At 46.2% G+C, this 14,285-nt stretch overlaps 1 protein-coding gene across 1 annotated transcript in view; it reads right to left on the reverse strand.

The window, feature by feature from the left end:
• Positions 1-8: 8 nt before the first annotated feature.
• Positions 9-14,285, reverse strand: part of LOC119382222 (transient receptor potential cation channel subfamily M member-like 2) — a 307,967-nt gene continuing 293,690 nt past the window's right edge. Inside the window, exons 19-21 of the mRNA XM_037649936.2 lie at positions 14,138-14,236; positions 13,761-13,940; positions 9-194 (exon numbers count right to left, since the gene is read on the reverse strand). Coding sequence (XP_037505864.1) covers positions 84-194; positions 13,761-13,940; positions 14,138-14,236 — 390 coding nt within the window. The 3' untranslated portion in view covers positions 9-83. The remainder of the gene's footprint in view (positions 195-13,760; positions 13,941-14,137; positions 14,237-14,285) is intronic.

Here is a 14,285-nt window from a genome sequence, read left to right on the forward strand (position 1 = left end):
TACGTAGTTGATAGTTAGATATATTAAACTGACTGTTGCTGTACACTATGGAAACGGCATATTGAATTCGAACGGAATTCCCGCTATGTGGTAAGCGTCCCCTGGAAATTCCAGACTTCATTGAAAAGGTTGCTGTGCCCAGACGGAAGCTTGAGGAACAGGTCATCTGTCACCAACCTCCATACAACATTCGGCTGAAATGAAAAAAAAAAGAATGCATAAAATACACTCCATGTAATGTGGACTGTTTGTGCATATATATCGAATATGCCGCGTAAAACTAGCTTTTCCACGTACTATATGAGGGCGCCATGACTGACTCCTTCTTTTGATTAGAAAATGACTGAGTAAAATTTACATATTGTTTAAGGTCAATCGCGTAAATTAGGACACATGTTGCAAATATTGAACGTCAACTTTGGTATATAAAACTAAAGATCATTGTGTCTGGAGAAACTCACGGCATTTGAGAAAGCCGAGGCCTGAAGTGCATTGGCAACGCTTCGTTATGCGGTCTGTTCTATCCGGTCACTTCTTCAATACAATAAACTTACGTGGGTCATTCCACGCCAACTGTCCCAGCCGAGGCGCTCGACCAAAATGAATTTCTCTGAAAAAATCTGGGAAAATTACGCACATATTGTTATTAGTTCTACAGCATTTTCCCAAAATATTTTGAGCGACAAAAGTTTTCGAGCACGTGAGCGCCATTTGAAGTTTTCGATGTGCTGGAAAACCAGGTACGAATTCGCTATGAAAGGACTGTTTCAGGCATTCATTCGACACTTGCATTTTTGTGTTTTTATAGCATGGCGCTATTATTATGAGTCAGTTGCTTATAATTTTTCACCCCTTAGCGCGTAGGCAATATTGTGTAAATTGCAGAATTTGCCAGAATTTTTTTACAGCAGAGACCAAATACATCACTTATTTTATAGAACTCTCCATAACACGTACTATGTTCTAAAATTTTTTTTTCCTGTGTGCGGCGCACAGGCTCTACAATAAAATCCTAAACTTGGAAAAAACGCTACATTGGCCTATGTTGAGACGTCTGTAGCACCCTAAGATGATCCAAAGAAATAAGCAGAAAAGCGCATAGGATTGACAATCTAACAACTTTGTCCACATAAAGTTTAATCAAAGTAGTTTTTGTTTTATTCGAGAAAAGTTTTTTTGATGTTTAGTCCCACCATTGCATTAATTTGCTATGGGGGCAATACAAACCGACTGTACCTACTGCATAAAAAAAGATGTAGTGTATTCTTAGCTCATGGTTTTCAGTTCCTTTTGTTAGTACTTTATAATGTATATTACATATCATGGAGATAATAAACACAGGTAAAAATATAACAATACCATTGGCTTAGATGCGAAAATTCCCCCAATAATGAATCGCGTTACTTATTGCATTGTTTACGCACACCGGAGGCGGCGGCAGCGGCGCCGGACAACTACGCCACAGAAATAGGCTGTTGTGATCTCATAACAGCTGTAAAACAGTGCATGTTTCCAGACTGACAAATTCTACTTTACCCAAAATCTGCTGCCTGCAACCATCCTAATAAGGACGTGAAAAATAACGTGGCATCTCCCGTCCGTGGAGTCGCGGACGGACGGAATGCGTGAATACGCGGCGCGTCGTCACATCGTGCGCCCTTCGTTGTGGAATACGTAGATGATCTCTGTAGAAATTTCGCTATAAATGGCCACGCCTCCTTTCACCGGTCTACCTGAACTTTGAAACTTAGCTTATTTTGACGCCAATTGATTCTCATAGCCGCAAGCAATAAGCAACGCGATTCATTATAGGGGAATATTGACATATAAGCCAATGGTATTGTTACATTTTCGCATCTGTTTATTATCACCCTGATATGTAATAAACAATATAAAGTACTAACAAAAAGGAACTGAAAACCATGCGCTAAGAATACACTACCTCTTTTTTTATGCAGTAAGTACAGTCGGTTTGTATTGCCCCCATAGCAAAATAATGCAATGGTGCGACTAAATTTCAAAAAAAAAAGTTGTCTTGATGACAGCAAAAACTACTTCCATTAAACTTTCTGTGGAGAAAGTTGTTATGATTGTCAATCGTATGCGCTTTTCTGTTTATTTTTTCTTGGAACACCCAAGGGTGCTACAGACGTCTCAACATAGGCCAATGTAGCGTTTTTTCCAAGTTCAGAATTTCATTTTAGAGCCTGTGCGCCGTAAACAGGCAAAACAAAAATTTTAGGAGATGGTACGTGCTATGGAGAGTTCTATAAAAATAATTGATGTATTTGGTCCACAATCGTCTTTCGTAAGAAAATTCGCGAAAACGCTGCAATTTACTCAATTTTTCCTACGCGCTAAGGAGTGAGAAATATATAGCTACTATAAGCAACACTCCCAAATTATTGCGCGATGCTGTAAGAGCACAAAAAAGCAAGTGTAGAATGATTGCGTGAAACGGTCCATTTATAGCGAATTTTTCTTTCGTACCTGATTTTCCACCACTTTGAGAAGCTCAAATGGCGCTCACGTGCCCGAAAAACTTTTTGCGCTCAAACTATTTTCGGAAAATACTGTAGAACTAATGTCTATATGTGCGTATTTTCTCAGATTTTTTTAGAGAAATTAATTTTGTCAAGCGCCCCGACTGGGACAGTTGGCGTGGAATTACCCATGCATGTAGGTTTACATGCACACATATGTGTAGTAATATTCTTTTGTTCCGCATTATTCACTTTTCACTACAAGAAACCGCCACTCTTTACTGAATTGTGTCGGGCAATATACTTGAATTCGGTGAAGCCTCAATATATCTGTAAGAATGGTAATGCGTCACACAACAGGAATATTCCATAAAGGAAATCTAGTAAGCGTATGTAAATGCAAACTTGAAAGGTCACTAGCAGTTTGCAAGTTAATTGAACTTCAAGCGCTGCTGCATTTTTTTCAACAGACGTTTTTGACTCTCAGCGCCCATACATCTGGCGCATGACATAGACCAACCGAATCAATTGGCAATCGCAGTTCGGAAGCGTTTAGGCAAACAGTGTAAATCGAAAGTCCGCGGAATATTGATTCTCTCTCGTAGAAAAAGACTCACCACAAATTTCTGTGTAGCACTATGTGACAAAATTCACCACACTAGTTGGTGAACGTCGCTATAGGGAACCCAAGCTCAAGTTTGCGGCGCGACGACAGCGCCGCGCCAGCCGCGCCGCGGCTCTGTCGGAAAGCTCTGGAACGTGGCGCGGCCGACTCAGCCCCTTTCACGGTAGCGGTAGCGCACGTGCGCACGCGTTCTTCTCTCGGTGCGGGTAACTGGGAGGCCGTCAGCTGGGTACGTTGAACCGAGAGGCTTGCTGTGCGAAGCTGCGCATTTCCACGATGGCAGAAGCGACCCCGCGGAAGCGCAAGCGTGGTCCGAAGTATTGCGGTTTAGTGGCCAGCCACAACAGTGCAGACAAGGCACACGATTCACGTGTTAAACTGTATCGGTTCCCGGGCGTGTCGCACGAGAAATAAAGGCGGCATGCGTGGATAGCTGACAGCGCTGTCTCGCCTTCTATTTTGGCTGTCTGAGTTCATCGCTTTCGTTCGTTCCGACTACCTGAATCGGTAAGTAACGGGGCGCATGCACGCAGCGACTACAGTAATGATTACTCGCTGTCTTCTCGCATTGTTAAAGTCCAGTTACGGTTGTAGGTGAAGCAGCTTCGTGTTTTGATTCCCCGTGCTCGTGAGACCTACCCGTCGTTGTTGAACGTTCACAATCGCGTTATACCGTTAGCGTTGCGCGGTTGGTTGAATTCAACTGAACTCCGCACATTGTCAGAAGTTCGGCGCCTGCATTTCACGCGTCGGGAAGGCTGCTTTATCACGCCGGAACGGACGTCTGTGCATTTTCAGCAAGCTTTGACATCGTTATGCAGGTTTGCTTTGTTTTTGTCACTTTATTGGGGTGATATATATTTAAGCCGCTAAATATAACTGGCACTTAATACATGCTTTGCAATTGCAACCTTAAAGTAACCACTTTCTGACTTTGTGCGATTTTCTAGCCGCGTTCACGCAACAGGTTTTATATGCCTGTCAAGTCGATATCATAAAAAGAGACTGCAAGCATGACGCGAGGGCCAAAAAAACGAGGCGAGCAGTTCATCTTGCTTCACAGTGGTTGAAGCTCAGCTAGCTGCCTCGCGTCTTAATCGGCGGGTGATTCTCCAGCGGCACGGAGGACTTGACTCAAACCTTCTCAGGAAGCAGTGCCATGGCCGTATAATCTTTTTTTCGCACGCCGCAAACGTTTGTTCACGAAAGTGCACGGCTGCTACTGTAAGCATGCCATATCAAAACAACAATCATATGATTCGTAGTCCACGCCGCAGAACATCGATAGCGTGTACGGCTTCATTTCGGAGTGCATGTGGACCATTATTCATCTTTAACATGACAGAATGAGACTTACGTCGAGATATACGTCCTACACGTTGTAATCGCGACTTGGGAAATGCATTTCGCTTTGAGTCGGGCATGGTTGTCGTCGATCGTCTGCTCTTCACCGTTAACGTGATAGCCTTTCTCATTTTATCAAGTTCGCTTTTCGGAAGAGCCAGTCAAGCTTGAAGATACTTTTGAAGCCGCACTGCACGCGGTACATTGTGAGACGCCGCAAGTGCACCGCGAGAGCTCTGCACGTGCACGGAAGCGATCGGCAACGCGGTGGAGAGAAGGGAAAACGCTCGCTGATCACGCCCCAGTTTCTCTTTTTCTGCCAGAGATGGCGCTGCCTGTCAAGAGCAGCAGCGCCGCTAAGCGTTGCTTGGGAAGCCTATAGCGACCAACGGGTGCAACATGATGACAACGTGAAGCGCACGAGTACCACGCATATCCCAAACGTCATATTTTTAGTGCAAACAGGAAGAAAAAGAACGAACTGGCTGAGAAGAGGAGAGGCAGAGAAGAAGACAGTGCACAGGGCAAGCACTTGCCCTGTGCACTGTCTTTTTTCTCTGCCGCTCCTCTTCTCAGCCAGTTCGTTCTTTTTCTTCCTGTTTGCGCTAAAAATATGACGTCTGGGATACAACACCAACTAGCCCGAGAAGAAGTTTTATTGTACCACGCATATGTAGATACAACGTACGGTAGAAAAGAATTAAGGTTTAGGAGGCTTCGTATTAGCTCTCCCATTTTCGCATACTTGTAGGATACATGCGGCGTCTCCGTAGATTCCGCCCGACATTCGTGAGTCAAGGGTTGCCGCGCTGCCCAGGCGTCAGCAAGACTTTAGCCCGGGCTGTTGCGGGCATGCGTCACGCACCACACGCGCGCTTTTTTCTTTTCTCGTACTTTCTCTATTTCGACACTCCTCTGGCCGCCATTCCCACACTCACCCTACCTCTTCGGACGCCAAGGCCCTGCTCGCAGCTGCCTGCTTCGACGGCGCGCTCACAGGCGGTGAAACCTGAAGAGCCTATGCACCAGGCGTTGATTCGGCAGACAGCTAAGTGCGAGATGCCAAGGGCTTCTAGAAGCCCGCGGATCCCATACCTAGGAGGCTTCGCGCACGTATCTGGCGAAGATGCAGCAAACGGGATGTGCCGCTCCGGGTTTGAGGATTTCAAGAATCCTGACGGTCCTGAAGCTTTCGAGGTCTTCCAGGTGCCCGTAGGAGCCATCTTCAGAGTTATCCGCCCACTCATGCGCTATACCCGACCTCGTTCATAAAATGCACCCAATAGGCAGCCAGAAGGTGCAGCCGCCTACTCGCCGGCAGGTATATTGTGAATATTGTGAATATTCAGTGATTAGGACTTTGCTGCAACTGAGCTGCTTGACAAGCCATTATTCGAGCGCCATTTCCAGTTTTGCTTACACGCAGGATGTTGGAAAGCGCCATATGAGCAACCTTTTACGAAAAGAAATTCTGAAATTTATTCATTATTGTAGAAGCTAGAAGTTTAACTATGCAGTTACCGCAAAGCGAGGAGAGGGACAGAGGTGCCCAGGGTGTCCACGAAACACCCATTATACAGACCTAATGGAGTGCACGAGTCAGCTCGAGGGAGTGGCCCTTTCAGGGAGAGTTGCCCGAAAGCTGAGGCCTCAGCCATAGCCGGGTCCCTACATACATACGTACATACATACATACATACATACAATATTATTGAGAACCAACAGACAACAGTGGCGAAGAAAGTATAGGGCACGTTATTCACGTCCCTATATGAAATATTGTATTAAGAAAAAAGTGTGAAGAAAGTAAAGTGGACGAAAAGATAACTTGCCGCCGGCAGGGACCGAACCTGCGACCTTCGAATAACGCATTCGAAGCTCTACCACTGAGCTACGGCGGCGGTCATTCTCACGGCCACTTTATGGGGTATACCATTATTAAACTTAGCGCAAAATAACACGGACAAAGTGAAGTGGTAACATACACAGCGCAGACTATCAACTGAAATTTATTGAAGAACATTCACACATATATACACAATGAACAAGACACGTGATGAAAGAATAAAAACGAGTTTTAGTGACTAGCACTCAAGTAATCTATTTCGATAGGGTGCAACACTATCGATGGCCTCGCGACACATGCCTCACCACATCTGTAGATACAGAACGCTTCCTCAATTTCTCGCTCCGTTTTCCCGTTAAATCTTGCCAGCACACTTGCTTCCGTCAGCCTGGGCGCGCAGCCGCAGTCCCTACAATGAAGCGAAAGGTTCGAACATGGTGGCCCATTCAAAGAGGCTCTGTGGTCAAATAACCTATTATTTAGGCAGCGCTCTGTCTGCCCGACATAGTTTTTCCCACAGGACAAAGGTATGTTGTACACCACTTTCCTACCACAGTCAACTAACTTTTCTCGGTGCTTGACGTCGCACCCTTTGTTCTCCCGACCTTGCCTCTGTAACTTCTTATGCACCGCCGGGCAAAGCTGGCCAAGCTTCCTTCCACCTGAAAAAACAACATTACACCCATACCTGGCCCCTACTTTTTTCAAACGATGAGACACCCGGTGCAGGTACGGAATACAAACAAGAGGACCGCTGTCGTTTACCGAACGCTTTTTTGACCCTTTCATTTCCTTCTTCATTTTCTGGTAAAGCCTTTCTCCAAGGAAGGCCAAGTGGCGCTCCGGGAACCTCGAATCCCTAAGGCGCTCCACCTGTCTTGCGAAACTCTCTTCCATCTGATGTGGACAAGACTTCCTGAGTGAAGCCTTCAGGCAGGACACCGCCACCCCATCTTTCACAACCTTCGAGATTCCCGAACGGTAATCAATCAAGGCCTTCGCGCTACGGGGAGCATACCTCCAACATACATGACTCGCCAAAAAACTTAAACACAGGTCTAAAAACTGTATGCGTCCATTATTCGGCACTTCACATGTGTACTCCGCCACCTAATTCTTTAAACACTTTCAAGACATTCACCCTCGTATCCACGCACCTATAGTCCTCTACCAACACCAGGTAATCATCAACATACCTAAACATTTTAATTACAACACTTTCTAAAGCACATTCCAATGCACGATCAACCATGCCCAAAAATATTTCACTCAAAACAGGCGCGACACATGAGCCTATACAAATTCCGGACTTTTGAGTGAAAACACCACCTTCCCAACAAATTACTGTAGAAGTCAAGTACGCAGCCAGAAGTTCAAGGAAGGCACTTGTCGACACACCACACCTTTGCTGGAATTCCTGCTCGTTATTGTCATCCCTGATGCAATTTCTTACACTCACAAGTAGCTTGACATGCGGCAATGAATAGAACAAGTCCTGCACATCTATACTGAAACCAGACAGTACCTTCTCAGAGCCTTCCTTCAGGAACTCTGTTACCTCCTCGGAATTCTTGACACGGAGCGGGTCCACCACACATAGGGACGATAGGTGTTTCTGAAGGTAGCCAGACACTTCGCACTGCCAGGTCCCGCGTTCCGACACAATAAGGCGAAACGGTTTTTCCGGCTTGTGCGTCTTCACAGTGAAAAACATCTGTAAAACAGAGCCCTTCACTTTCTTCACCGCTGCACAGAGGCGTTCCAGATTCATCTCCTGCAGAATAGTGACCAGCTTCTTCTTAACTTCAACCGGTTTTCCAACAAATGGTTTTAGGTGTTTCTGCACAGCTTGTTCCGCTTTTTCAGAGAACACGTCCTCCGGCAGAAGCGCGAAAGTCCCTTCTTTGTCCGCCACCAAGGGTCTAATCTTCCTTTCGATGAAGTAGTCCACCAGATAACGTGTGTTCTCGGCATATCCATTCACCTGCACACGTGGCTTCCTACACGCAGCTGAAATGACACCAGCGCACTCTGCAATGCATCGAGGCTTCTCAGTTTCCGGCACACGATCCGCAACAGCCCTACCCATCGCCAGGGCTTGAGCAGCCTTCAACTGTGGCTCGAAACAAAACTTTGGTCCTAGTTCCAACGTCCTCCGAACCCGCTCCTCCACCGTCACGTTCCAATCAGCTCCACTTTTGAGGCTTGGCCACTGTCTTCTTATTCCGCGGTAACGTGGGAAGGGCACAGTTCCACACGAACTCAGTCACACGGAACCTTGTCCTTGTCCATTCCCTATACATCCGAGGGATTCTTCCATTGCCATCCCATCCGCATACGACACGAAGGTAGTCGTCACATAGCCTTGCTTGTCGCCACCATTCCGACGATAGAATCCGGCACGTTCGCTTCGTGTGAGACGGCGACGGCTGAAGCCATCCACAGAGCGACAATACGTCAGGTGGGCACCCTTGGTAACGGATATGCCACGAAGCCGTCCTAGCTCGGCACACGCAGATAGCATAGAAAGCTACCAAATACGCTGGATTAGTCAAGAGAAGATTATTACACTGAAAAGAGCCCAAGGAACTAGTGATGAACTTCAGAAGGACGTTTTGCTGGGCGAGTTGGTAATATTCCATTATTAAACTTAGCGCAAAATAACACGGACAAAGTGAAGTGGTAACATACACAGCGCAGACTATCAACTGAAATTTATTGAAGAACATTCACACATATATACACAATGAACAAGACACGTGATGAAAGAATAAAAACGAGTTTTAGTGACTAGCACTCAAGTAATTCCAGCAAAGGTGTGGTGTGTCGACAAGTGCCTTCCTTGAACTTCTGGCTGCGTACTTGACTTCTACAGTAATTTGTTGGGAAGGTGGTGTTTTCACTCAAAAGTCCGGAATTTGTATAGGCTCATGTGTCGCGCCTGTTTTGAGTGAAATATTTTTGGGCATGGTTGATCGTGCATTGGAATGTGCTTTAGAAAGTGTTGTAATTAAAATGTTTAGGTATGTTGATGATTACCTGGTGTTGGTAGAGGACTATAGGTGCGTGGATACGAGGGTGAATGTCTTGAAAGTGTTTAAAGAATTAGGTGGCGGAGTACACATGTGAAGTGCCGAATAATGGACGCATACAGTTTTTAGACCTGTGTTTAAGTTTTTCGGCGAGTCATGTATGTTGGAGGTATGCTCCCCGTAGCGCGAAGGCCTTGATTGATTACCGTTCGGGAATCTCGAAGGTTGTGAAAGATGGGGTGGCGGTGTCCTGCCTGAAGGCTTCACTCAGGAAGTCTTGTCCACATCAGATGGAAGAGAGTTTCGCAAGACAGGTGGAGCGCCTTAGGGATTCGAGGTTCCCGGAGCGCCACTTGGCCTTCCTTGGAGAAAGGCTTTACCAGAAAATGAAGAAGGAAATGAAAGGGTCAAAAAAAGCGTTCGGTAAACGACAGCGGTCCTCTTGTTTGTATTCCGTACCTGCACCGGGTGTCTCATCGTTTGAAAAAAGTAGGGGCCAGGTATGGGTGTAATGTTGTTTTTTCAGGTGGAAGGAAGCTTGGCCAGCTTTTCCCGGCGGTGCATAAGAAGTTACAGAGGCAAGGTCGGGAGAACAAAGGGTGCGACGTCAAGCACCGAGAAAAGTTAGTTGACTGTGGTAGGAAAGTGGTGTACAACATACCTTTGTCCTGTGGGAAAAACTATGTCGGGCAGACAGAGCGCTGCCTAAATAATAGGTTATTTGACCACAGAGCCTCTTTGAATGGGCCACCATGTTCGAACCTTTCGCTTCATTGTAGGGACTGCGGCTGCGCGCCCAGGCTGACGGAAGCAAGTGTGCTGGCAAGATTTAACGGGAAAACGGAGCGAGAAATTGAGGAAGCGTTCTGTATCTACAGATGTGGTGAGGCATGTGTCGCGAGGCCATCGATAGTGTTGCACCCTATCGAAATAGATTACTTGAGTGCTAGTCACTAAAACTCGTTTTTATTTTTTCATCACGTGTCTTGTTCATTGTGTATATATGTGTGAATGTTCTTCAATAAATTTCAGTTGATAGTCTGCGCTGTGTATGTTACCACTTCACTTTGTCCGTGTTATTTTGCGCTAAGTTTAATAATGGAATATTACCAACTCGCCCAGCAAAACGTCCTTCTGAAGTTCATCACTAGTTCCTTGGGCTCTTTTCAGTGTAATAATCTTCTCTTGACTAATCCAGCGTATTTGGTAGCTTTCTATGCTATCTGCGTGTGCCGAGCTAGGACGGCTTCGTGGCATATCCGTTACCAAGGGTGCCCACCTGACGTATTGTCGCTCTGTGGATGGCTTCAGCCGTCGCCGTCTCACACGAAGCGAATGTGCCGGATTCTATCGTCGGAATGGTGGCGACAAGCAAGGCTATGTGACGACTACCTTCGTGTCGTATGCGGATGGGATGGCAATGGAAGAAGCCCTCGGATGTATAGGGAATGGACAAGGACAAGGTTCCGTGTGACTGAGTTCGTGTGGAACTGTGCCCTTCCCACGTTACCGCGGAATAAGAAGACAGTGGCCAAGCCTCAAAAAGTGGAGCTGATTGGAAACGTGACGGTGGAGGAGCGGGTTCGGAGGACGTTGGAACTAGGACCAAAGTTTTGTTTCGAGCCACAGTTGAAGGCTGCTCAAGCCCTGGCGATGGGTAGGGCTGTTGCGGATCGTGTGCCGGAAACTGAGAAGCCTCGATGCATTGCAGAGTGCGCTGGTGTCATTTCAGCTGCGTGTAGGAAGCCACGTGTGCAGGTGAATGGATATGCCGAGAACACACGTTATCTGGTGGACTACTTCATCGAAAGGAAGATTAGACCCTTGGTGGCGGACAAAGAAGGGACTTTCGCGCTTCTGCCGGAGGACGTGTTCTCTGAAAAAAGCGGAACAAGCTGTGCAGAAACACCTAAAACCATTTGTTGGAAAACCGGTGAAGTTAAGAAGAAGCTGGTCACTATTCTGCAGGAGATGAATCTGGAACGCCTCTGTGCAGCGGTGAAGAAAGTGAGGGCTCTGTTTTACAGATGTCTTTCACTGTGAAGACGCACAAGCCGGAAAAACCGTTTCGCCTTATTGTGTCGGAACGCGGGACCTGGCAGTGCGAAGTGTCTGGCTACCTTCAGAAACACCTATCGTCCCTATGTGTGGTGGACCCGCTCCGTGTCAAGAATTCCGAGGAGGTAACAGAGTTCCTGAAGGAAGGCTCGGAGAAGGTACTGTCTGGTTTCAGTATAGATGTGCAGACTTGTTCTATTCATTGCCGCATGTCAAGCTACTTGTGAGTGTAAGAAATTGCATCAGGGATGACAATAACGAGCAGGAATTTCCAGCAAAGGTGTGGTGTGTCGACAAGTGCCTTCCTTGAACTTCTGGCTGCGTACTTGACTTCTACAGTAATTTGTTGGAAGGTGGTGTTTTCACTCAAAAGTCCGGAATTTGTATAGGCTCATGTGTCGCGCCTGTTTGAGTGAAATATTTTGGGCATGGTTGATCGTGCATGGAATGTGCTTTAGAAAGTGTTGTAATTAAAATGTTAGGTATGTTGATGATTACCTGGTGTTGGTAGAGGACTATAGGTGCGTGGATACGAGGGTGAATGTCTTGAAAGTGTTTTAAAGAATTAGGTGGCGGAGTACACATGTGAAGTGCCGAATAATGGACGCATACAGTTTTTAGACCTGTGTTAAGTTTTTCGGCGAGTCATGTATGTTGGAGGTATGCTCCCCGTAGCGCGAAGGCCTTGATTGATTACCGTTCGGGAATCTCGAAGGTTGTGAAAGATGGGGTGGCGGTGTCCTGCCTGAAGGCTTCACTCAGGAAGTCTTGTCCACATCAGATGGAAGAGAGTTTCGCAAGACAGGTGGAGCGCCTTAGGGATTCGAGGTTCCCGGAGCGCCACTTGGCCTTCCTTGGAGAAAGGCTTTACCAGAAAATGAAGAAGGAAATGAAAGGGTCAAAAAAAGCGTTCGGTAAACGACAGCGGTCCTCTTGTTTGTATTCCGTACCTGCACCGGGTGTCTCATCGTTTGAAAAAAGTAGGGGCCAGGTATGGGTGTAATGTTGTTTTTTCAGGTGGAAGGAAGCTTGGCCAGCTTTTCCCGGCGGTGCATAAGAAGTTACAGAGGCAAGGTCGGGAGAACAAAGGGTGCGACGTCAAGCACCGAGAAAAGTTAGTTGACTGTGGTAGGAAAGTGGTGTACAACATACCTTTGTCCTGTGGGAAAAACTATGTCGGGCAGACAGAGCGCTGCCTAAATAATAGGTTATTTGACCACAGAGCCTCTTTGAATGGGCCACCATGTTCGAACCTTTCGCTTCATTGTAGGGACTGCGGCTGCGCGCCCAGGCTGACGGAAGCAAGTGTGCTGGCAAGATTTAACGGGGAAAACGGAGCGAGAAATTGAGGAAGCGTTCTGTATCTACAGATGTGGTGAGGCATGTGTCGCGAGGCCATCGATAGTGTTGCACCCTATCGAAATAGATTACTTGAGTGCTAGTCACTGAAACTCGTTTTTATTCTTTCATCACGTGTCTTGTTCATTGTGTATATATGTGTGAATGTTCTTCAATAAATTTCAGTTGATAGTCTGCGCTGTGTATGTTACCACTTCACTTTGTCCGTGTTATTTTGCGCTAAGTTTAATAATGGAATATTACCAACTCGCCCAGCAAAACGTCCTTATGGGGTATATATCTGCATTTAAACCTAGGAGTGTTAATCAGCGCCAGCCACAGGCATGGCGACGAGTGTGGAACACACTTTTTCTGCCTGTTGGCGTCACGTAGCACGTGATCTTTTTACGAGCTGGCCAGTAATCCCTCGCATACTACCTGAAGGCATCAAGTCGGCCAGAACGAGGGCCTCGCTATAAATGAAGGAAAGAATATGACTTTTAAGGGCTCGTTTCTTAAATAGACACAATATTAATAGAACCAACAGACACTAATGCCAAAGAATGTATAGGGGATGTTCGATATTGCTTTTTTAGCGCAAAAAAACGACACCACAAGAAAGAAGACGGAACACAGCGCTAGTCTTCTTTCTTGTGGTGTCGTTTCTCGCGCTAAAAAAAGGAATATGGATTCACGCCAACTAGCCCGCCAACGCATTCTGTTGAACTATAGGGGACGTTATTCGTTGTAATTAGGATAAAGTGTGAAGAAAGTAAAGTGGACGAAACATACATACATACATACATACATACATACATACATACATACATACATACATACATACATACATACATACATACATACATACATACATACATACATACATACATACATACATACATACATACATACATACAAGCAGGTGACTCAAATTGGGGACACTCCCTCAAGCAATGTTGGGCACCCCTTGAACAAAGGGTAAGTTTCAGTAACGCCATTTCAGTAACGCCGTTTCAGTAACGTCATTCACATACCTGGAACTTTTCTGCCAAAGTTTCTTTCACATTGTAGTGTATCTTCCACAGCTCCACTTCCCTCCAACAGTTATCCGTGTTCATGGGGTCGTCCATGTAGCCCCGACGGGCTATTGAGCATTCCAATACCTGGCTCGAGTCGCTCATGTCGGTGTTGCCGCTCAGGCAGGCAGAAAAAAACTGCATCACATTTACAGAAGCACATTACTACAGCGATAAACAACGCTCATCGGTGCGTTGTAACGAGTATGTATGTTAACATATACCTCCCATATTAGGACTGCGGAAGAAACCAACAAGTGGCGTATCACATCAAGTACACTAACGCTAGCTTGCACAAAACGTTTGCTAGGGAGGGAGAAATGCCCATTACATACGCCTTTCACGTGTTCCGCAGTTGTCATTGGCATGCCATCTGGAATCTTGAAGCATACGCGCATAACACCTTCGTATCTCTGTTCCCCTGGCACAAAGTCCTAGAAAAGAAAGGCTGTGATATAGAAAGGCACCCGTTATTGCTCTATA

The sequence above is a fragment of the Rhipicephalus sanguineus genome, chromosome 2 (assembly GCF_013339695.2).
Source record: "Rhipicephalus sanguineus isolate Rsan-2018 chromosome 2, BIME_Rsan_1.4, whole genome shotgun sequence".
NCBI lineage: Eukaryota > Metazoa > Arthropoda > Arachnida > Ixodida > Ixodidae > Rhipicephalus > Rhipicephalus sanguineus.